At 42.0% G+C, this 24,182-nt stretch overlaps 1 protein-coding gene across 3 annotated transcripts in view; it reads right to left on the bottom strand.

Moving 5' to 3' along the window:
• alk (ALK receptor tyrosine kinase) overlaps window positions 1-24,182 on the bottom strand; it is a 299,200-nt gene that overhangs the window by 116,425 nt on the left and 158,593 nt on the right. For all 3 annotated transcript variants that reach the window (XM_078089066.1, XM_040199092.2, XM_078089067.1), the window contains one exon: window positions 2,793-2,997. In XM_078089066.1, coding sequence (XP_077945192.1) covers window positions 2,793-2,997 — 205 coding nt within the window. The remainder of the gene's footprint in view (window positions 1-2,792; window positions 2,998-24,182) is intronic.

The raw sequence follows: 24,182 nt of genomic DNA on the forward strand, positions 1-24,182 counted from the left end.
TACAATTCTACTAGAAAACAACGCACACCGCAGGAGACAACCAACAGGTTGCAGGTTTATATGCCCCCAGTTTTCCTCCTTTATGTCCTTGCTAATCACTTATAAAAAAAGTACATAAAATGAATGAAGCTTAAATGCTCCTAAAGGCACGTTTCAAATTTGACAATCAGAATGCATCAACCCTTCGTTGAGAGATGCCATTTCACTCAGTGACAATACAAAATCTGCACAAGAGTTCCTTGTTCATGAACTCCTCCTCCTCCCTTTTGGAAAATGAAGGGAATTACTAACAGAACACCTGTTTGAAGTCATCACCATGAAGCCCTGAGGGGAATCGACACTGTGTACATTTTAATCAAGAACATGTCCTACAATATCTACAACTCAAAAATTGCACTCAGAAAAATAAATGAATATTAAACATGACTGACTTGCAACCAACAATATGTAAAGCCCTATTTACAATATAAGCAATCGTAACACAACTGTCAATAATACAGATTTATTTTATTTCATTTACCAAATACTCCATCATAACCAACCCAACCACAGACGCTGGAATCCCCTGGAAACAGGTTGGTAATAACATCTTTTCAAACACCAGAATACAGCTCATTCAATACAAGATTGATTTCAGATAGTTTGAATTTGATTTTTTTTCATTATTTTGTTGTCTGCTTTTAGGCGTTTTTCTTTGCAATGGCTTCCTTTTTTTCTCATAACAACATGAGTCAACAGTGATAATGAAACTGAACGATCGTGTGGGCAGATTCCAGACATAGTTTAATTACAAACTACGTGGATGATATCTGTTTTTTTCAGCCATTTTTGAGCCATTCTAATCGAAAGTACAAAAAAACAAAATTGAAACGCTGCTCACGCGGATCTTGTGTTTCGGTGAATTGAACATGAAAAATGTCAAAAGACAGGATGGGCGCCCCACCAAGTGCAAGGGTTAGTATCTTTGCTTGATTGGTGTTGGCAGATAGGGCTCCTTGCTTTTATTGTTCCCCCCAAATCCTAACGATGAGCATCCGAATATAGGAAGGTACAGAGTTTGGCACAGAGTCTCTGAACGTCAGAGACGGCGTGGGAAGAAGACAGCCTCAGACTACAAATGAGGGCGCCCACAGGGACAGTCTCATCCGTCACACATGAAATGATCGAGTCTCCGAGACACGGCCCTTTAAGACGGCGCGCCATTCGCACAAACACACATGCATGGATCTTAACGTGCATCCACTCCCACGCAGGGACTGCAACTGAGCGTGACGTGCATATGATTCCAGGGCCGTTGAGAGAAGGCACACACAGGCGCCATCAAACTAGCCTGTCTTTGCATTTGGACTTCCTAAGGACCAAAGTGAGTCCTTACTAGCAGTGGCAGCCCACCTATGGGTACGACCAGACATGAAGGCTTGACAGAAGGCCTCTGTCACTGCAGAGCCCCTGATGTAAAGTCACAGTGAGAGTGCAGACTTGTTAGGCTAATAAAGGATTAGTAGCACATAGAGGCCTTCCTGTTCTTGTTCCTCGGCCAGCTCTCCCTCCCTCTCTGTACAACTCAATCCTCATATAAAAGGCTTTTGATGAGGGTGACATCATTTGATTCTGTTTAATATGTTCTAAATCACTGCTTCTGATGGAGAAAATTGACATAAGTTTGGGGAAAAGACTCATAAATAAAAGGTTTTAGCGGGCAACAAAACGTGACAGATAGACCCTTTCGATGTCGTGGCTTTGCTACAGGCGAAACAAAATAGGGCCAGGAGGAAACCACAGATCAGCTCAGAGTAGTACAATAGTCCCTCATTGAAAAGGCAGCCTTGCTGTGTTTTTAGTATGACGGACCACCACGTAACCTTTATTCAAGTGATTGGGTCCTAAACGTTGTAAAATGCACCAATCAGCTGAATCAAGAGTTATTTTCAGTCCACCCTCCATGTGAAAGGGCCGGTAACGAGGCTGGAGGGGTGGGAGGCGGGTCTACAGAAGCGCTTACTCTTCAGGCCCCAGAAAGCTGCAGGATCAAGGAGAGGACAAAACTATTGGAGCGACGGGGGGACACATGTTGATAATAGGCCATAATGCAGAGTGAGGGAGAGAGAGTTAATAGTTTTTCCCGTCAGCTAACCGTAGTTAGCTGACAGGTCCTCTCCATCTGGGACATGTCCAATCCACAGCGTCAAACAACGTTTAGGTTAGCAGTGTAAGCAGCTGTTGCCAAATGCTGGAATACCCACTTTTCCTGCTGGATACTCACAGGCATCCAAAGATTTAAACACCCTCAGATGGTCCTCCACCCTTAACCTTCGGCGGTGTGGAACAACCTGGCCCTCGTGTCAGGGTGGAGGCCCCGGGTGAAATGGTGCTGTTGGTTCACGTTTCTAGAGTTACACTGGCATCCCTTGAGAATGAGTGACTGTACATAAATCAGAGAAACTACCGCTTTCTTCCGTGATTTAAAACAAGTAAGCCAACAAAATTATCGAGGCATTATTAAAGAAAAGCTTCAGGGAATATTCTGGATCCCACCTACGCTGCGCCGACAAAAATACAGCACCATGTGTACTAACAGCAAAGAGGTCTATTAAGGACTCGGACGCAATGACCCACAGCATGCTGCTTGGAACTTCCACAAAACAAAGCAAAGCTGATTCTAAGAGAAAGGTTGGTGCATCGTTATGGCCATCATGCGTGAATGGACAGGGACATCTCCCTATTTATTGTGTCAGTGCACGTTACCATTCAGTCTGCCTGTGTGCTGTACATGCATAAAACAACACGCTTACCCTGTGATGCGCGGAAGCGTGTCAGTGGAGAAGAGGCCGAGTGGCGGTTTGTCCCGCTCTATGAGCCATAAGGTGTACTGCCCACTTTGCTTGGGATGGAGGAACACAGCCATGTCTAGGCTACAGGGGCCCTGCCCCCCCCACAGCCAAGGACTCAGCACCCAGGGGCCACCAAAGGCAGAGCTGTTCACCCAGAAAAACTGACCTGAAGGAGAGAGAAGGAAGAAAGGACTGTTGAACATAGAGCCAGGTTGCACTAGGACGGACAGGAAGGGTTAGAAGGTTACGGTGTTATTCAGCAGCAGTGAGGAAACTGGAAAATGATTATGAATAAACCAGTTATGAAAGTCACGAACACGGCGTGCTGCCACAGTACGTCCAGAGGTGTGATGGGCTGTGATTTCACATAGTTTGGAGGCAATGGCTGAGAGGAGCACTTGATGAAAATTCATGAAATAAATCGGCTTTGAAAAAGTGCACTGAATGACAACCTTTGCCCCAAAAAATGAGAGTTGGAAGCGGGTAAAAATCAAAGCACTTTTTTCTTCTTGCTTTGATATGAAGTTCCATTTCCCTTTAGAATCTATTGCGTGGATTCAAGCAGGAAGTTCATTGGAAGCTGAAAGTTGTGTGTGTGGGTGTGTAGGGGTGGGAGCACAGAGAATCTCAAATTGAAAGGAGGAAAATCTAATTTCAATATGCTCTGTTAAGAAAAGTAGCATTTTTGAGGAAGCTGACAAAGTCAAAGCCAAAAGGAGGATCTGTCCCTGAGGCCGTTGTCAGGTGGTGTGGTCAGCTCCCTCGAATTATTTGATTTTTCTATTATTTCTTTCTTTTCTTTTCTCTTCCTGAGATGTATTGTAGGTCTCTGATTCTGTATTTTATAACACTGATCAATGTCCTGTAAATACTGCTGATTTTAACTACATATGCATATTCACGTGTGCAAAGTGAAACATGATTAATCAGCAAAATTCTTCCAAATAGAAATCTAAAAGTGAATTTTTTGGGAAATACTTTGGTATTTTTCATGTTCATAATATGGTATCTGTTGGGGGAGAATTTGCTGAGCTGCAAATTGTGAGTGTCTCAAGAACTCGGGATGTGACCTTTCTTGGACCTTTCTTGGAAAACTGACCTGACCTAGTTCACAATGGCATCCGGTTTTGAAGATAGGTGCCTTGACTGATCATATCCTGTCTTATATGATTGACTAGGCCCCATTAAGGGAGGGTCACAGGCGTCTCCCAACGACATCTGTGTACAACTAATCTTCCTTTTGGAGCGGGGGGGGGGGGGTCTTCTGTTTTCCTTGACACGAGCCTTTCAGAAGCTCCTGCTCTCCCCCAGAAACTTGGTCAGATCTTCTAGCTCATCCGTGGGAGAAAGAACAATCTGCCCCTTATTAGCTGAATTGTACTCATTTGACTTCTGTCTGTACTTATGACTTGTGTTGATGATTTCTGTGTTCTTTATCATGTTTCTATATTCTAGTTAGTAATAAATACTTAATCACACAGCAAGTTCAAGATACTTTTGATTTCTCACAAGGGCTTAATCCACAAATTTCCACCACAGTATCTACTTGCAAATTTCACATACTTTATTGTTCAAAACAGTTTCTCATACAGTCTTTCTAGATAAAACATTTTGGGAGAAGATCACCAACCCTGCTTTTGACTTTCAGACAGAGAAATACAGATTTTCTAATATATTCCATTTTAAATCCTGCTTACTTATTCATCCAACAATCAGAGTAATAACGTGTAATGAGGGAAAAAAGAAGACATCTGCTGATGTAATAACCCCATCCGATCCTTTTATTTATTAAATGTGATGACTGGCAGTCCAACCTGTACACATACTTACCTCCCTTTGCACACATTGCTAGCCAGTCTTTCACACTAGGTTTGTGATCTTGGAGAATGTTTATTTATCATTTTGGGGATTGGCTGTCAGTTTTGCCAAGTTGGTACCTTTCACCCAAGGTTTAGACATTTGCTGAAGCGCATGTTGCCAGCTACTCTCACTTCCATTTAAACATTGCGCTAGATTTAAAATCTTGATTGTTTCTCAAGATTACCGGTGCCAACTTTCCTGAAAAAGCTTGGTCTGCACTGATTGGCTTTAAAGGAAAATATAGCGCACCTTCATACAGATGGTTTTTCAAGGTGCATGTCACATGGCAGTAGGAGCAACATCTCAATGGCTTGATGAATAGCATTGATGGATAAAGAAAAGACATTCAATTTCAAATAAAAGTTTAAAATAACTACAGGGTAAAAGCAATTTCCGATCCCTTCTGTCATCCACTTATACTTCCCTTTCCCCTGAGGCTGCTGCAGTACTGGCACTTTCGGAAGCCTTCAGATTGGAGTTCTCCAGTTAAGCCTCATTGGCTCTCCCTTCCACATTTGCATGCATGTTACACAACGGGTCCAGACCATTTGGCAAGGACAAACAGAGTGCTTACAACAAGTTTGCCGGCAGCGTGGACTGGATGCATTTACTACACACCCTGCAGCGATTTGATATAAAGGCTTTAAGACTCGGCCACAGAGCTTTGTGTCTGAAGGAAGAAAGCTATTAACTCCTGTTTCCCAGTTAAAATAAGATCAAGAAATACCTGCTTTGGAGCAATAATTGGCAGGGTACAAATTATACGCCAAGCGCAAAGGACAGACTGCAATTCTGTTAGTGGAACTGAGCCTCGACTTCACCTGCGAGTACTTCTGCCTAACAGAGCTCGATGGCCTCATTTACTGCATCACAAGGCTTGTTTCAGCGGATTATCCATCACAATCTGCATGGAGCAACGTGATCATTGGTGGAGGTGAAGCAACCAGAGGTGTCAAAAGTATTCACATTCATTACTCAAGTAGAAGTACAGATACTAGGGTTTAAAAAGACTCCTGTAGAAGTTGAAGTACCAACTCAAGCTTTTTACTTAAGTAAAAGTATAAAAGTACTGGTTCCAAAACTACTTAAAGTATAAAAGTAAAAGTAATGTAAGAAAATTCCATTAAAAAACTCTTAATGCGTAACCTCGCTCACACAACACGTCAGTCCGTTACAATGTGATCAGGAGGTGCCTGCAGATCACGTGACCTGCCGTTGGGATGGTGGAGACATGGCGATATTCAGAGACACAACAAAACAACAAATGTATCTGACTTAAACAGATACAACCACAACCCATTTTCCAGTGTCACACGTTGTTCCCATTGATTAAGTAGACTGCAGTGTCTCCCCCAGGTTTACTACGTCGTGGGGGGGGGGGTCTGACTTTTTACGGGGTGGGGGGCGCACCCCTGTTTATAATGATGGAAAACACTGAACTGGCAGCGGTCGGTTATAAAAACATTGGCCAAATAACCAGTATGTTCAGGCTTCATGAGCAAATACAGAATCCCTTTGTGTTCATTTCCAAAGCCGCATTAAGACACACATCACTTTATTTAATACGCTGCACTACTACGACTACGCAAGTCGCTGTGTTGTGCCAGACTCTCAATAAAACATTTAGGGCAAACCCAGGGTCATGAAGATACTCATCTAAGGTTACATGGAATCTGCGTGGGAAGAGGAGGAGGAAGAGGAGGAGGGTCCATGTCGCTAAATACCATACCATATTTTTAAAATGTAAGGAGTAGAAAGTACAGATATTTGCGTGAAAATGTAAGGAGTAGAAGTAAAAAGTCGTTGAAAAATAAATACTCTAGTAAAGTATAGATATCAAAATTTCTACTTAAGTATTTGTACTTCGTTACTTGACACCTCTGGAAGCAACACAGACGGCGATGAATTTGAAGCCGACTATGCATTAAAAACAGAATTCTGTGGGTGACACCTGTCATTAGATTCATTTCCTTGAATGTTGCCTGTACTGATGATGACTTGTGGGCCCTGTCCAATAATACATGCTGCATCAGGACTCAAACAGTATTAGATATCTATTCCAAGATAAAGGCTTTTCAATTTCAGATGAAATCGAGGCTCTGTTGCTGGAAGGAATGTAAATTACTATTTCGTAACCAACACCAGTACCTGTGGTCTGTTTGTCGTACTTCACCACAGTTGATAGACTGAAACAATTCATAAAAGAACATTGTTTATCAAATGACACTTGAGTGTTGCACCTCCGAGGAAGACAACAAGCCCCCAAGAAAGGAGAAAGATTTGAATCCAAAGTGGAAGTCGTATTCTGTATCAATAAGTCAAGATGGTAAATACTTTTTTTTTTTTACCTCTGTGCGATTGAAGACTCACTAAACTGAGGCTCTTGTTGACATAGCATAGCAAATCAGACCAATTGTTGATTTGAATTCCCACAGATAATAAAATTGCAGCTAAAGGCCTGGGAGAGGGAGGAAAACAAGCCATTCAAATTGTATTCTGTGCCCAATCTTCTGATAACATTATGCATTTACCAAACACAAACACGAGCTTTCGGGGTCCCAACAATTTCAACGGCTCACATTTCAATTTACAAACCATTCAGTGGAGCAGCAAACAGCTTCCACGGTAGAGGGATGGTGAGGAAGTATGTTCAGCATGCCAATAAGCAGCCTACTTGAGATTGTGTGTTGTTATTGGTTCTTTCTGTAGAATGATTTTCTGACAGTGGTTTTAATTGTAAACCTTCCATAAGTGATTTTCTTTGGCCGATTGGGGGCAGCGGAAACAAGTTGTAAATATTGAACATCATCCTCACTTGTTAAAATGGTTAATAAACTTGTTTTCAAACAGTTGCTTCATCCAGCTGTTACAGAGCAGCACAATTAGTTTCAAACCAGTTTTATGATCCCGTGATGAGCAGGACATGCCAATATTCTCTAGCAAACAGGAAGCAAGTAGACACTGCGCAAGTAAATCTGGCTTTGACCATCTATTAAAAAATGTAAAATTAGGAAATTATCGTTATTTTATAACAACAGCAATATGTTTGACACATTTAAAGTATTTTTTCAAAGTCGATACTAATGATATGATATTTTTCTCTAGATATGAGCTTTGCACCCAACAGTGTTCATCACTCTATTCTATTGTACTACCTTGTACAGTGGCAACACTGATCTGTATTGAATACCACTGTTTATTTATCTAGCATTTAAAAATAGTGAAGTTTGCCAAATTCTCAAAATAAAGTGTAGATGTTCCTAAACCCTGTACGGCTAAATGAAAATGTTTGTCCGTATAGATAGGAGGGAAAAGATTCACTAATGATTTACTAATTGACTTGACTAATGACTTCATGGCTTTGCTCCCGCCCACATGATGTATTTCTGTTCCCTTATGAGCCCCATCTTCAGGGAATCTAAAGGTTTCCAAGCTTTGGCATTCAGGGCCTTTCAGCTCTGGAAGATCTGAAAACTTACTGAATCTGTAACTTGTTTTCAAGGATGGTTTATTGTCATTTTGCCACACAATGTTAGAGTTTCAGACTAGCCTCATAATGTTAGACAACACAATAAGGACCAAATAGCAGTGGATTCTTACGGTGCATTTTTGTTTCCAATTTGCATCAGGACGAACGTGAACAGCAGTGACTAAACATTTCTTTGGGCAGATAGTATGGCCAGCATCAGGGGAACGTTGTCAGCTTTGACAATGTTGGAGCACCAGGCATCATTGATGCATAGTGCCCCTTCTCTCGTCCCACCGGACTCTTTGTCCGGCACTCTGTCCTGCAGTCCACCTGTCAAGTGCAGCCTGATTCACCATTCCACATTGCAGCCATGGTCTCTGTACGGATTTGGGCAGAACACACACCGACCTCCCTGAAGTCATTTTTCAGGCTCTGGCTGACTGGGTTAGGGGAGTAGCTCGAGGTCTCAGCTGGGTTAGTTTGGTTCCAGTCTCTCCCCTTGGGGCAGTCAGCTCTTTCAGTGGCGTTTGCTCTGGCAGGAAGATGCAGTGCAATTGCCCATTATCGCATCCTCGCACTTCCTTTTTCGTTGTTGATGATTGAGACATTGAATGAAACATTGCAGATTGCCTTCATGAGCCAAAGTTGCTTTAATCAGTTCTCAAAAGGCATCTTTAAAACAAAAGCTTTTTTATTAATGTGAGCGCATCATTTTGTTGACTCTTTTTATATTGCCTTTTGTTATGTATTTGCCATTTTGAATTGAATTGTTGTAATTGATTGCATTTCATTAAAGCAGGGTTTTTTATAAAATTCTTTTTTTGAAGGCAAATTCAATAATGGACTCCCAACTGACTGATATGAAACAATGAAAACAAGCACACCGAAAAGCCTCCAGAGTCTGTAAGATGCAAGAACAATATCAGTACAACAAACCCCTTTTGCTCCTGGTTATTTAGAAAGCCAGTGCCCAGGTATTTGAGGAAGCTACTTAGTAATGGTGCAGCCACTTTCCACATTATGGACTTATTGATACTTGCCTTTGAAATTCATTCAGAATTCTTTTTGGACTTAATCATTTTGTCAATTATCTTATTTGGTAGTAGCATTGAACAATATTCTACATATGTGTAAAAAGTGTCATAAGTAGTAAAAGTTGCAGGAGATGAGTTCAGAATGTTCAGGGTCTAAATTCACTATGCGTGCTGTGGTGATATAACAATAACTTATTGATTGTTAAATGTTAATAATAGACAGGACTTAATGACCTGGATTACGCCAGGATTTTCTTCCCATCGGCAGTCGGGTTCAACGGAGGCCGGTTCCCCCACTGACTGACTCTGACGTCTGCATTTCCACCGATCACTTTCACATACGGGTGTATGTGTATAGGGACAATACAGTTGTCTAGACTATGGTCATTCATTCGCCTGAGCTCTTTAAAGAAAAAAAGTATAATCCTCTAGTATATATTCTATTTTTACCTGTACATTTAATTTGTAAATTGAACATGTCATTTTTCCTGCATTGTCTTACTGTCCAATGTTATCCACCAACCTGAGATAGCAAAGAGGAGGCAAGGCAAATTGTGCCTTGCCTCCACTAATATAAAATACTAATCCACTGACTAAACAAAAAAATGTTTACAGAGGTGTTACTTACTGTGAATGCATCTCATAAAGCAAAGCAACCGTGACATGAAACACTGAATACAAAGCATATTAAACATCTGGAGCGAGGGGGTAAACCGTGAACAATTCATTTGTGATTCATGAGTGATGTCACATGCTTTCATTGTTTGTAGCACTTTGCTATGTATAATATAATCCTTTATTGCAAGAATTTATTGCAAAACAGAGGTGGGAGATGATGTCTCCACAACCTTTATGATGTGGCGTTACTCTCCAGTTGGACACAACAATTAAGGCAGAGAATTAATCTCAATTTAACTATTGGGAAGGAAATCATGTGGGAATTTACTAAAAGGCCATGATTTTAATGTGCTTGACTGAACTTGTGTTTGGATGGCACACATTTAATAGTTCAACGCTGCATAACTAGAAAACAGAGGAAAGCCTTAAGAACCACTGGAGACTGTGTCTCAAGCCGAGGCCCCATGGCTGCCCATTTGTTTTTTATAATTGTAGATGTAGCATTACAAAGTGAACTGACATTGGCTCTATGGAAATGACATGCAGGCTTAAATGTAAGCCGGGGAATGTCAATAAAATGGGACTTCTTTGTTTTCCATAAATGTTCGAATCTCCATTAGCGAGCAGTTATTGATCTGTATGTTTATCATAAATAACAGTGCAGAAAATACTTCCAATGCTGATTATAAGCAGCACTGGGTGTGAAGTTCACAAGTCAGAGCTGCAACCGACCATCCCTCCGGGTCATTATCACTCAAACTACAGCTGGTCGTGGAAATTTGCCAATCAATGGCCAGCCGGCTCCGGGGAAAAGTCCAAAGAGGGGATTGTCACATGCTGATGACAAAGGGAGTACCTGGACTGTGACGAGTCTTCTCAGATTGTAATAGACCTCGCTAGACTTGGTGGCTCCTCAAAGACCCTAGTGGGTCTATCCACACTGTGGGGGGCATACCTTTTGTTAGGATTCCTGTCTCCTCCTAGAGTGTGCTCCTGTTTCTTGGCTCTTCTTCTTCCTGTTTGCATTGTGCTCTCCTGCCGCTCAGAGTTGATACACCGGTCTATCTACTGTGTCGGACCTCGGGCCTTCACACAGTAGCGCCGTCCTGTCCCTAAGACCGCTCTGGTCAGAGTTGGTGGTCGGCCAACCAAGATTCTCCTCTGTCTATTTAGACTGTGACAGGTTGACTCAATTCCTCCCCTCCCCATTTTGACACAGTTGGACCTTTGTAAATACTTGTAATACAGCATTTTCCATACAGCATTTCTCTATATATCTTTAATGTTCACCGTGGCGTCTTGAGTTGATTTGATAGTAAATCGGATAAACTACAGTGTTACAGATGGCTGCAGTATTTGTTTGTTTTGCAGCAGGAATTCTGCCAAATTGCCGATCATGTCAATTCTAGTCATTTCTACTGGTGTTTCTTTTTTTTTCATTTCAATGGTCTTAGTAACATCTGGACCACTGGTTTGATTTCCCTTTTTTCTTTGTTGTCATGGACTGAACAGCTGGAGATCGGATGTTGTTGTTGCTTTGCTGAGCACTGAAAAAAAGATCTTGATGTCAACAGCAACATTACCGCAGAGCAGGAGAGTGTAGAGCATCAGGCGAGTACGTTCAGCAGGGGGCTGCACATGACAACGCTGCAAGCCAATATCCAGGGCTCCAGAACCCACCAATACCTACAAAACCTATGCAGAATTACAACTATAAAATGTCCCTACTGCTGAAAGCAAAATATCTAATGTTGATTCTTTCCCAAAGTAAATTACCTTTCTGGAAATTTTTGCTTTGAGATAAAACCACTAAATAACTTTATTAAACATTATTATACCGAAGGGTAAAATAGAAGAAACGGATTTGAACAATCAAATAACTAAACAATACAATTATTGATAGAATTTCTGTATTGCAGCAAATCATGCAATCATAACTTATTGTGTAGTTGTACTACAATTAGCACTTTGAAAAAACATGAAGTACATTTTTTTGTGATGAATTACAATAACAAAAGCATAAAAACAAAGGGAGCCTTGTTGCACCGACGGGGGCGTAAGAGAAAAACAGATTGTGATGTGTGAATGGTTTATTGTTGCTCATGTCCGTGTTCCACTTTGAGTCTTTGACTTGGTATATTTGGTATTTAATGAGATGTCTGAGAAGAGAGCTTGCGGTACAATGCCTTGTATGGCCCCATTATTAAAGCACCAGGAAGTCAGTGTCTGGTTTAATGACACTGATGAATTAGACTGCACATGAAATGATGTAAAGCTCCACCACTTCACGTCAGACAAGCCGGAGCCCTCCGCTAACTATCCTCCTTATAATTATCCAAATGATCCCATATCCCTTGAGTCACTTTTACGAGCCATTGTTTCTTCCATATATGTCAAAGGCAAACATTTCTACATAAATCATTTGAGTTTTTTTCAAGAACGAAAAATAGTAATTTTGTCCAATGAAGATATCATTTCAGAGCAAGAAAATATCTCGATTTTAGATTGTAAATGCAAAATACTGTTTTTTTCCCTGATCCCCTTAAAAACAAAACAAATGCAAGATAACTCTACTTGAAATAAAAACGATTTCACGCTGACTGTCATCATCTTACATTTCTGGTGCAGTTAAATACTACATTGACAGACAACATTCCAACCACCAAAATGTGTTTCAATCCATTCAGATCGATTCCTGAGTTGAGTTTCTGTATTTCACAGTAAGTAATAATGAATCAGCCACAGACCTGTATGTCTGTGGCTGATTCATTATCACTTACTGTGAAATACAGAAACAAAAAAAGGATCAAAAGTTCTCATTATAACTTTGAATTGCTATGTTGTTAAAATGTACTACATAAATACTTTGCGTTGCCTATTAACACTATTAAAGTATTTACTACACAGACAGGATTTATAAAGGGTCTGACAACGCAATCACACAATCATATTTGGAGAAAGTGGTGTGTAAAGTCTATCAACCTCACATCGGTCTAACGTTGATACACGGTAGCTGTGGAGATCAAGACAATACATCCAGAGAGAAGGTAAACTTAACTTAACTTTGGAAGTTACGCTCAACATCTTTCTCAACAAATACGTGGGATGCTTTGGCATCACACAACAAGTGTCCTTATCTGAGGGGTGGAGAGTCGGTCCGTTATGACCCCCTCTCCCCCAAACAAATACAAACAAATGGATTCTTACTCAAATGAGTCATGTCGGGGAAATTGTGCTTGGTGGTAAAACACAGGATAACAGAGACCCCGGCTTTTCATCTTCTTTCGCTGTTCCACCGTGTTGACAGTAGAAGAGCGCTCCCAATATGCAACCCATCAACACCAGTGATCTTGTGGCATGCTTTGTCTAACTTCTAAAGTTTACCATAGACATACATTCTGCAGCTGCTTTCTATACCATCTGGGTGGTCTCCATAAGGACTTCATGCATTCAGAATCTGTATTTGCGTGTTCGAGGAAGTGCATCTCTCCGTCAGTCTGCCCATGGCTCTTGCACAGCGCTGGACCCATCAGACTTGTATTTCTGCATCATACATGTGTGTACGATCAATAGCCTATTTTATAAAGTCAATGACTGCCGACTCCCTCCTCCTCTTTATCGGCTACTCCAGTTTGGATTATTCTTGAACAGCGGAACAGACGTTTTCTCTTAAAAGGAAACATGTAACAGTCAACATGAAGTGTTACACCGCAGTTTAACTGCCCAGAGCCCGCAAAGAAAAATGGTATACTGTTGCATGACCTATTAATTGCTGATTGAAACACACTAAGCAGCAGCGGTTGTAAAAGGACACAACCTCTGCACAGTGCACATTTCTAGTCTATTATGTTTCTGAGATGGACACAGGGATCAAGGCTTAAGACGGTACAGCGTTACCATTGTGTTACTCTGCCGCAGCAAGCAGGTCAACGAAGAGCGTGAGCCGCGGTTTAAAGAGGGTTTAGAGGTGGACTTCAGCCTTAGAGTGTCTGCGCTCAACATGCTGACTGATTAAGCGTGCTTGTTTATAGATAGAGCCAATACCAAACTCCGCCAAAAGGCTCTGTCCCAGATGAGCGAGTGATGCCGCAGGTCATCTGCTAAAGATGTCCGCTGCTGCCAAAATGGGTCTTTTTGGGGGCGCAGGAGAAAAGCATATTACACATAACTGCAAGTGGATGATGTGTGATTTCTATTTTAACAAATCTACCATGGTCAGAAGCAACTTGTCTGTGCCAATACAGCAGGTTTTCCTGACCAAAGGCCACGGGCACCCACTGTTTTGTAGAATCCATGAACATCTTGCAGTCTTGATAACATGTTTTTCCCCTAGCAGGCCCATTCGGCAACCAAGCATGGGGTTACCTGGGAACACCTCGTTTTCATTTTCTGCATCGGCAATATCTTCATATTGTATTCATCCACCCCCCCCCCCCCCCACACACACAATTCAATGCAACAACAAAGCTTGTGGTAATATTAAGGGAGTTACAAATGCTGCCAAAATGCAAAAATACTCTCCCCCACTGCGGCAGAGGCCGTGGTTCCCAGCAGCGGCCTATTTAAGTATTCAAACCAAACACGACCGGGCGTCTCTGCGAGCTGCTTAAAAAGACACGGCTGGCTGCGCCGTTTGCATAAACTACAGTGTGCGGCGCTTCTGGACTCGGGGGGCCGCGGCACAGGCCTTTCACGTCTTCATCTATGGAAATGCACACTGGGTAATGCTTTTTTTTTCTCAGCAGTCTGTAGTTTCTTCACAGGTCAGAACCAACAAGTTCTCTCCTCCAACATCTGTTTCAACATTGCATCATGCACATCATAAATACTGACCAAATCTTAGGCCATTTCATCAGTATGAAGTATGAAAAGGATCGCTTTTATTAAAAAGTAAAGAAAAATAAACTAAAAGGTGGATCACTATTGTTTTCCCTTCCATTCTTGTTAGTAAGAGAGACGTTTGGTGGACACACACACCTGTAGAGGTGATTTTGAGAATGAAAGTGAACAAAGTTAAATAACAAAAGTCGAAGCCCAGAACGACTTGAATTCCAACTTCCAGGATTCTGAACAGAATGGTTTATTAGGGTCTTTTGACTGGCAAGCAGGCTCAAGATCCAACAGCTGAGAGAAATATATAAATTTACTGTCTTTGTAGTTGAGACAAAGAGGAATGAATACATAAATTAGTAGATCCTGTGAGTAGAAAAAGGCAGCAGTGTTCATGAAAAAAATAAATCCCTCTCAGCAGCAGTGGGACTCGTAACATGATGTCTGTGGGGAGGGAGATCGCGTGTTGATTACTCCCCAAGCCAATGCCCAAGGTTTTTCCTGCAGTGAACTGCTTGAGGCTGGGATATTACAGAACATTTGAGATAGATTGTCGTAATCAATCCATTAAGGACTTTTCCATTTGTTTTCCTCCCTTTCTTATCCCTCTTTCCACTCTTCTTGTTCAAATGTGACAGGAGCGTTCCATCTGCATTTAGGTTTCCACGCACAATTAATTCACCAAAATAACAATGAACTGGTCTGCACAACTGCCACTATTCTTTCTCGGTGTCGGTTTTACGGGTACGTGTCGTATTCTAGGATGACCGACAAGGGACCGGCTACTGACCATGGGGTTTGAGGGGAGGAGCGTGGGGGCGTTGGGAGGCTGGTCAGCCTTTCTGGCTACCTGAGAGGCAACGGCGGATGACAATCCTCGGGGAAAGTCCACACCTTCCTTCTCGCTGCCAGCACCTCCTTTCTGGCCCTGCATCCCAAAGCTGCAGCCGAGATGGGCGCGTGGGGGCCAGCCAGGTGGTTCAGAATACTGAATGTCTAGTACCTGTGTGCCCGCAAGGAGATGAAAGCAACTTGGATGAAAGAAAGAAAAAGTGTGTGATTTATTGTCAATCGTAAGCATGGCACTCATTTCCCATAAGATATTATGAATATACCTACCATTAACTATAATATGTCAATAGCACTATAGGTGAAGCATGAACATAACAAGTGTATGGAACTTAAAATGTTGTAAAATGTATTTATACCATCCATCAATGATCACTTAGAGACCAACTTGTAATCACATTGTGAGGCATTATTAAACTAAAATATGCGTTGACCTGCCCTTATTGTGTTTAAATACAAAGGAAATGACAAATATTCTGACAGTGGAACGTAAAAGGCAGCGTGCAGATTTGTTTCTAGTAGAACTCTACAGAAGTGTGTCTTTTTTCCCCTGGTTTTATTTGTGGAGGAGTAAAACTTTCCTTCCCACATCTGTGCAAACACATCATGTTCTCAGTGTTGCATTACAGTCAAGAGTTATTGTCCAAAAACATGCAGACTATTGTAGGTAACATGCTGGTCTATGAAATAACAGATACTCATTAATGTCGTTAAGAATATTTCCTTCCCTGCTCTGTTGTTATTGCTAAATTACAAATTATGGAGTGCAAATAACCAAAAGACACATTAACACTAACTCAATGGTTTCCCTGTAAACATCACAGCACTATTACTCTTTGAGTAGGAAGTGCTTGAGATGTGGTGGTCATTGTGTGTCTCTGTGAACAGGCGTAATTGTTAGTACTGAGACATAATGATAGCCTAAAACCTTGCATGCAATCAAAACACAATACACATACAGACACTGTGGGGAAAATACCAAAGGTTGCATTAGCAACATGCTGGTTCAGTGGACCAGTATCACAATATTTTAGAAAACCGGTAAGTTTAGGGGACGTTTAAGAATTAAGTTAATGTCTCAAGATTAGCATTCTCTCCACTGGCCTCACTGTCCAACTAGTGCCATTGAAAAATTAAGTCCTTATAAATGAGCTCAGATTCTTGAGATAGAGCACGATGGTCATTTCGTGAACAATGGTCCATTTAGAGGCAAATAGCCCATAAAGCAGAGTGTGCTTTAAGCCCAGCTTACTGTGATCGTCAGCAATAAACGTCTCCACGTCCCTCCTCTGCATAAAAGAACAGCTGCAATCAAAGACGACAAAATGGCAGTCCACAAATCAATTGTTGACGTTGCAATGACTTCATTCACTTCTTACATATACCAAGTCCATGGTAATAATTTTGGCTGTTTTAACGCTTCTGACCAGAAAACGTCTGGTTGTCAATAGCCTAGTTCTGATGGCTTAACACCAAGTGTGTATATGCAATGGACGTGTGAATCAACTGTTAGTAAGCGATAGGAGCATACAGTCATGAATGAGCACAAAAAAAGTAACCTTGAAACGACGTGACGTGAACACAAAATGTCCCGGTCAAAATAACGACATAGCAGTTTTGAACAAGATTATGCTATTTCCTCAATTGTTTAAATTGGTTTACTAATCTCTACTATGAAAGGGGGATCGATTTTTTCCCATGACAGGCCCCGGTTACTATAGTGTCAGTTGTGTGTTGGGAACGTGTCATTGCTGGGGATGCAGTTGTGATGCCCAGCTCCCCATCACAGATGGTCCTCATGGTATTTTGCTAAATTGCGGTTTCCTGGCACTACTGCTTGTAGGAGCTGTCACTGTTTTAGCGAAGCCTTCCGACCCTTTTCCAGGGGGTGTCAACCTAATGATACAGCACGCGCCCCTGCAGACACTTGCCATTGATGGGAAAAAACTGTGAACTGCAGTCATTTTGAGCCATCCTCCATCACGCAGCAAAATCAGAGTGCAAGAGCATGCTGTCACGCTCAATGGGTCCCTCTGTTTTATTGTCGGATGGCAGACACTCCTCGCGGCAGGTGGCAAATTCGCCGGCGCCTAGACAACAACACGGAGGAATGCGGGGCGTTTGTGGCATGCGTGAGATGACACACATTAGCTCAGGTCACTTTGTTCTTCTCAACTACTTGATTCGCACTGTCCATCAACATCTTTGGATGCAAAACCCATGCTTTCAGACGTCCAGGAGGAGCTATTTGTAAGCACAGACTGTAGATGGGTCTTATTAATTCTAGAGAATATCCTTATTAAAATAAATTGGCTTCTACAGTAATTCATTCATTGTTCATTTTAGCAGTCGAATTAGCCGATATTCAGTATAAAAATGATCAGGTTCAGGTGGAGGTGATTAGGTAATGCCATTAAACCAGTGCCTTAGGAGAAGATACATGAATGGTGAGCGGCAGTAAGTTTGATCCAGCTGTCGTTTGACAAATCAAAATAAAGTAAAGAACACATACATACATTTGCGTTGTTACTTCTAAACGCACACCAAGCAAAAGCAGATATTCTTACTAATGCTGGGCACGTTAATGCGCATTACTTCATTAATGACAACAATTATTTGATGGCGTATTGAAAAGTTCGAAAGGTATCATTAGTCTAAGAGACTTACATGAACATTTGTTCTACTGTTGTATTTTTACACTCGAGACATGAGAACAAGGTGCTCTTAACTCTTGTGGGTAACCCACATTTGTCCTAATACCCTACCCTACCAGTAATGGCTCTTATAAACATCAATACACCAAAATAAAAAAATATTTTAAAATTATATATATTAGCTTGCTATTACTCGGGAGGTGCTCATTGTAATTTTAACTTGTTTTTATAATATAGGATTACATTTATTTGTAAATTGAGATTTACAAGAAATAATTTAAGTTAATGGAATACTGCCGTTAAAAAGCACCTTGTTTGTTAGGGTTTTACTTTTATTAAAATTAATTATTTCATTTTGCGATTAACAACAGCAAGTGCAGTTATGTTGTTGCTAGTAATTAGCTATCCTGCCAAACAGGCGCTTCTTTTAAATGACTTGTGGCCACGCAGAGCAAAGTCGCTTACAGTTTGACCCCTGTGGATTCCCTTAATGTCTGAGGTAAATACATTGAACTGTAATAGAGAAGAAAATAATGTATGCTGTGTAAGAAGTAAAAATCAGCCATCTCCCTACACATGTATGTGTCCCTGCAGGGGAGAAATGGTTCTTAAGAAAGCCGGATTTTCTGTTAATAAGTCAGATATGAAAAATAAAATAAAATGGCAGGGATAGGCCCCAGCAGATATTGTATTAATTTGCTACGATAAGTAAACTAATCTGTTTTGTCATCAAGCCGGCCCCATTACAGAAACAAACAGCATCTGTGCTTTAGATTACACATACAGAAAAAAAAGAAACAGAGTACAGTTCAAATTAAGAGTTAATAAGCTGAACGCAGTTCTTGATGCATGCTGGACAATAATAGAGAATTCATTGATTGCATTTGTGCAGTTTGCTGAAACAGGACAACCGAAGAATACAGCAACAAGCTGAGCAAAAGACATTGCCACTTGTTATTTACCGTAGTCGCATTTAAATTCCATTGCAATAAAAAACAACACTTCAATAATCCTGTTTGGTTTTGTGTTTATATGCAACCTTGGATGAATACGGCGTGTGTCTACAATGTAGAATACAAGGATCAGAAGCACTGCCCGGAGATACAACGGATTCATCAACATGGCTCATGAACAAGCTACTGGCCTTTTCCCCCCGCAGTGTAGAATATGCCGTCTTTACAGGAGGCTATATATTTCTTTATGCACTAGCAGTGAGCCAAGCCTAACCCTGGAGGCCTGAATCCATCTGTGTTGCTCTGTGTTTTAATGCGCCCCTTTGAGAGCCACTCATTCCTCTCCCCACCTCTCAGCACCTCTGCTGCCGACGGTTCATTTATGTTTGCAGGGTAAGGAGAAGATGATGTGATCGCCATGGTAACGGAGCCTGCTTGCTTCTACTGACGGCGGACAGTGTTGGGGTGCAGCCAGTGATAACAATTCAGCTCATCCATGTGCTGAAAGACAAAAAGGTCAGATTGCGTGGAGAGACAAGCTCCTCCCCCTCTGTCAGTGATCTGAATCTTTGCTGTGGTAATCTTCTTGAAACAATCCTTAACCTTCCGATTCCCGATGCAAAGCAGGCGAGGAGAATCTAGCTGTGCAAATACTCAGAACAATAAGCTCTTTAGAAATATGAGAAAATGCTAATTAGTATTCTCTGCCACAGGTTGAAGTGGAGTCTGATTAGTGGGTCTCGTTTTTCTTTTGTGTTTTGCTTGAACGTCATTTTCATGCATGCAGAATAATACCTCTCAGTCATTTTGGGTGGCCAACAGAAAAAGATGTTCATTCATTTGAAGGCCTAGAAAGAGTAGAGCAGGTGTGGATTTCAGCATCTGTCCGTCACAGAGAAATTGACCCTCCTGACATGACAGAAGGATCAATTTTGCATTTTTATTTATTTGTGTTGATTCTCCAGAGAAAATTTTTTTTTAAACATTCAACTGGAACAAAAGACTTTAATGGTTTCTTTTCCACTGTTTGCCACATTTGTCTTCATAATATCAATTAACTAATCCCCAGCAAATGAGGGCTAGAGATCTCCACTGGTCCACCAAATTTTCCTCCCCTGTTTTTGATAAAGTCCCACGTTTTTGACCCGTCTAGACCTTAAAAATTAACTGAAGTTGTGCATACCACAGGCGGTCATTAGATGCCCAGCGGCAGTCCGGCAAACAACACGGAATGCATTTAATTTGGCCGGACTATTTGATTTCACTGGGCAGGAAAAAAAGGCAACTGGGTAGATTTTTTGTAAATATATTTTGCTTGCTTTTTTCATCTTCTTTTGGAAAGGTACCAAGTACTTGATTGCGGACGATATTAACCCTTTGGCTTGGACAGACTGGCAGAGGAGATGCAACGAGCAGAGCACAGATCCCTCCTCTCCCTCTGGCATCCCAGTCCTTGGTGTTTCCAAACAGTTACCCTGTCGGTCTGGCATTTAGGGCAGTGGCTGATGGACACTAATAGGGGCTTGGCTGCTCCATCATTACCCCAAAGAGAACCCGTGTCAGCGACTATGTGATCAGTTGGCCGATCTACGGTGTCAACCTGGCTGGCAGATCCAGGAGGTACTACGGCAGGTTTGGAACGCGGCTGTTTTATCATTTGCAACCCAAAAACTAGAGACCGTCTTGAGATCAGGTAGCCATATCTGCCAGCTGTGTAAAGTAATCCCGTTTCCCACTTTCTACCCCTCTGCCTTGCAGCACCCTTTTCCCGGGAACACTGCCATCTTCCAACTCAACATTCATTTTGATCTCAACTACACACCTGCAGTGACAAAATCTCTCTGAAGACGAAAATATGCACACACTCGGTAAAGTACTTACAGCCGCTTTCATTGGAGTTCGGGCTTGAGTACGAGTCTCCAGAGCCACATTTTGCAATTATGACACACACCAACGTATCGTCATAAAACTCTTTCGTGACCTCTGGCTGTGTTCCAGGTTGCAACCAGCTGAATACAACTGAATCTTTACTTTCTGGTAATAGACCCCACTGAAACGCTATTCGTTGGCCTTTGGAAAATAAAGGATACTGATGTTGAGAATAAATAAGTATTTATAGCTGAATATAAAATTGTTATTTTCTTTTAATTGGATCTGACCACAAAAATGAAATAAGTATAAGATCACAAGCCGTACCATAATTTAACGACAAAGGTAAAACTGAACCAAAGATTCCTCAGTGCAGATAAATACAAATATAAAATGCTCTTAAATATAAAATATAAAATGGCCGAGGTTGAGGAAGTGAGATGTCAACCAAAGACAAGTCTTGCCACCTGAGAAGTGTTGCAGTCGGCTCATAAGAACGTCCTTTGCTTTTGGAAGTCGCTGGAACCAACCGCCATCTACCTCGCTGACATAATGATTTGCAGAAGCTTCTGGCTCCAGCTAAAAAAATAGCCAGAATAGTCAGCCCACACAATTCCTCAGCCGCAGTGAAGAGATGGTCCAGTGGCTTCTGCAAGTTTAGTTTATTGCTCACAGTGCTGTAAACTGCGTCAGTGTGTAAAATGGAAAGAATGTTTCTGCGGGAGGCTGATGGAGGAAGTTGATCAATACCAGTTTACTTTTGCTGAGAAGTCTGTTTTACACGACGCATTTAATGTCAAAAAAACATCACCAGCAAATTACATTTTCTTAGTTAAAGAAGAAACATTGACGAATGATCGGAAAAAAAAACACAGCTTTTTTTCATCAATCATAACAGCGGCCTATATGGCCGATGTATGTTGCATCGTACTCTATATAAAAGCAATCATGAAGTCTTCACACCTCAAACTCAAGACGCAATTTAAAATCTGTGTGATCACCGCTGCGTTTTTGCATCATGGCCTCTCGGTAGTTCCCAGCCAAAGGCTTAGAATTACAGTGGGCTGCACATTTGAGATTGTGTTTCCCAAACTTTCAGTCTATTGCTTTCATCCGTTATTGTGGATTTATTTTATAGTGAAGCACTGGAAAGGTCACGTATGAATAAACCTTAAGAGTAGGAAAAATTGTCCAGTTTATGTAACTCCACGGATTAAATATTTGTGGAAAATTGAAATAAACTTGAATTTATAAAAGGAAGGTGCGGCCACCACAGTAGAATATTTTCTCCTTAAAAGTACATCAGTGTTCATAAACAAAGCCAGTGCTCCCTTTTATCACGATGTTTCCCCTACCATCATAACGGGGGGGGGGGGGGGCGCCTCCAAAAGTCTAATTAAAAAAAACTGCAGTGCGTTTCTCCGTTGGCCGGACTACCTGACCACCCCCCCCCCTGTATTTCACAGACTTTGCACTTCCATTGGTAAGACTGGGATTTTTATGATACGCCCCCTTTAACCTGCTGAACTATTTATGCATCCAAGACTTATCAAACCATGAGGACTACTGAGACGGCTGGTGTCAGACATATCTACTCCATTTTTAAGGTCATCTTATCAATCAACTCTCTTTCTAAGGAAAATCACAGTAAGGCCACTATTTCATCTTCTCTCATAAATGTTCGCCAAGATAAGGATGATTACTCCAGCCAGGAAAGTTGATTAAATACTTGCTTTACTGACATTTTATTTTTCCCAGTAAGGACTGGTTTTATATTCTGACATGCAAATAAGGCTCAAACTATCATCACTGACATCATTAATGACATCATCTTTTCTTCAAATTGTTCACGTGTTCTTGGTGTTCTGAGTCGAGCAGCTCCATTTTCGCTCAAATGTCGGACATAAGTAGGGCACAGAATGTTATCTGCCCAAGACGTCCTCACTCTGGATGACTGCTTATACACTTCATGCGCCTCATATTTACGGCATCCATCTTTCTCTGCCAGCTATTATCTCCAAATCTCTCCCCATCTAATCTCTTTTTACTCCATCAGCACGATGACAATCGTTTCTCGTCTTGTGTCTGCGCGTCTCACTTGTCTGATACTCCCTCTTATTTCAACACCTGCTCTTTCACTCCATCTCCCAGACAACTCCAATCTGTGTTTGCGTCATTACTCCCTCTCAATCCCTCTCTCATCCCAAACAACATGTGACACGATCACCGCCGGCCACCTTGTCCATCTCTCCTTTTGCCACGCTTTCACTTTTACGTCTTTCTCTCCCCTCCTGCTAACCAACCCGGCGTTGGGGACGGCCCTCGCCGTGGGGGAAGGAAAAAAAGGGTCTCATCAGTGGCATCGAGGGGACCGTCCTTTCAAGCCCCTGCGCTTGTGTGGTGTTTCAAAGAGGGACGCGAGGCGACGATAAGCCGCATGAGGAGGCAGCAAGGCAGATGCAAAACTTGTGCTCATTACCACAACTGTTTGACATCTCTGCATGGTCGCCCGTCGCCCGTCAGACCGCTAGACAGCAATTTCAAAATGGGACTTCAGAAGCGGTTGCAGTTCTCGCAGCGTACTGCGCTGTGTTTCTGGTTTGCAGAGACAGTGAAAATAAAAAGGCCCGCGACAGCGTCTCTCAGCAGAGTTCCCTTCAACGTCAGGTGCACATGTGCTTTGAGAAATGCTTGGTAGCGCGCTGCGCTGCCTTAAGCCACGTACCCCGAGGACGGGCCACGACTGCTTGTGCTTCATCAACATTCCTGTGCCTGGGGCTAAGCAGACCTGCCCCTCCTTCCCTGTGTGTGGATGCACTCTGTATACCGAATCTCCCCCTATACGAGTTATCCCCACCAGATGTTTTAATTGGTGACACCTCCTCCATTGACTTCTCCCGGTGCTCAGGCCTCCACCTTCTCCACCCCCCGATCCTCGCTAGCTACAGTTCACTTCGACAATACTGTCTGGTGGTGCCGACTTCTTTTGTCATTTCTATTTCACCCCGTCCTCCACACTTGTTCTCCATCTTATTAGTGTCAATGCTCAATTCCTGTTCTCTTCGACACCGCGCCATCTCTCTCTACCTACCCGCCATTAAAGCTCTTACGGACAGAGTGCGAGGCAAGGGGGAGGGAGACAGAGGTGGAAAACAATTATATTAAAAGGGCAGACGTTTCTGACGTTGTGTAAACTTGGATGGGGTGGGTAACCC

This window comes from Gasterosteus aculeatus, chromosome 15, assembly GCF_964276395.1.
Source record: "Gasterosteus aculeatus chromosome 15, fGasAcu3.hap1.1, whole genome shotgun sequence".
Classification (NCBI taxonomy): Eukaryota; Metazoa; Chordata; class Actinopteri; order Perciformes; family Gasterosteidae; genus Gasterosteus; species Gasterosteus aculeatus.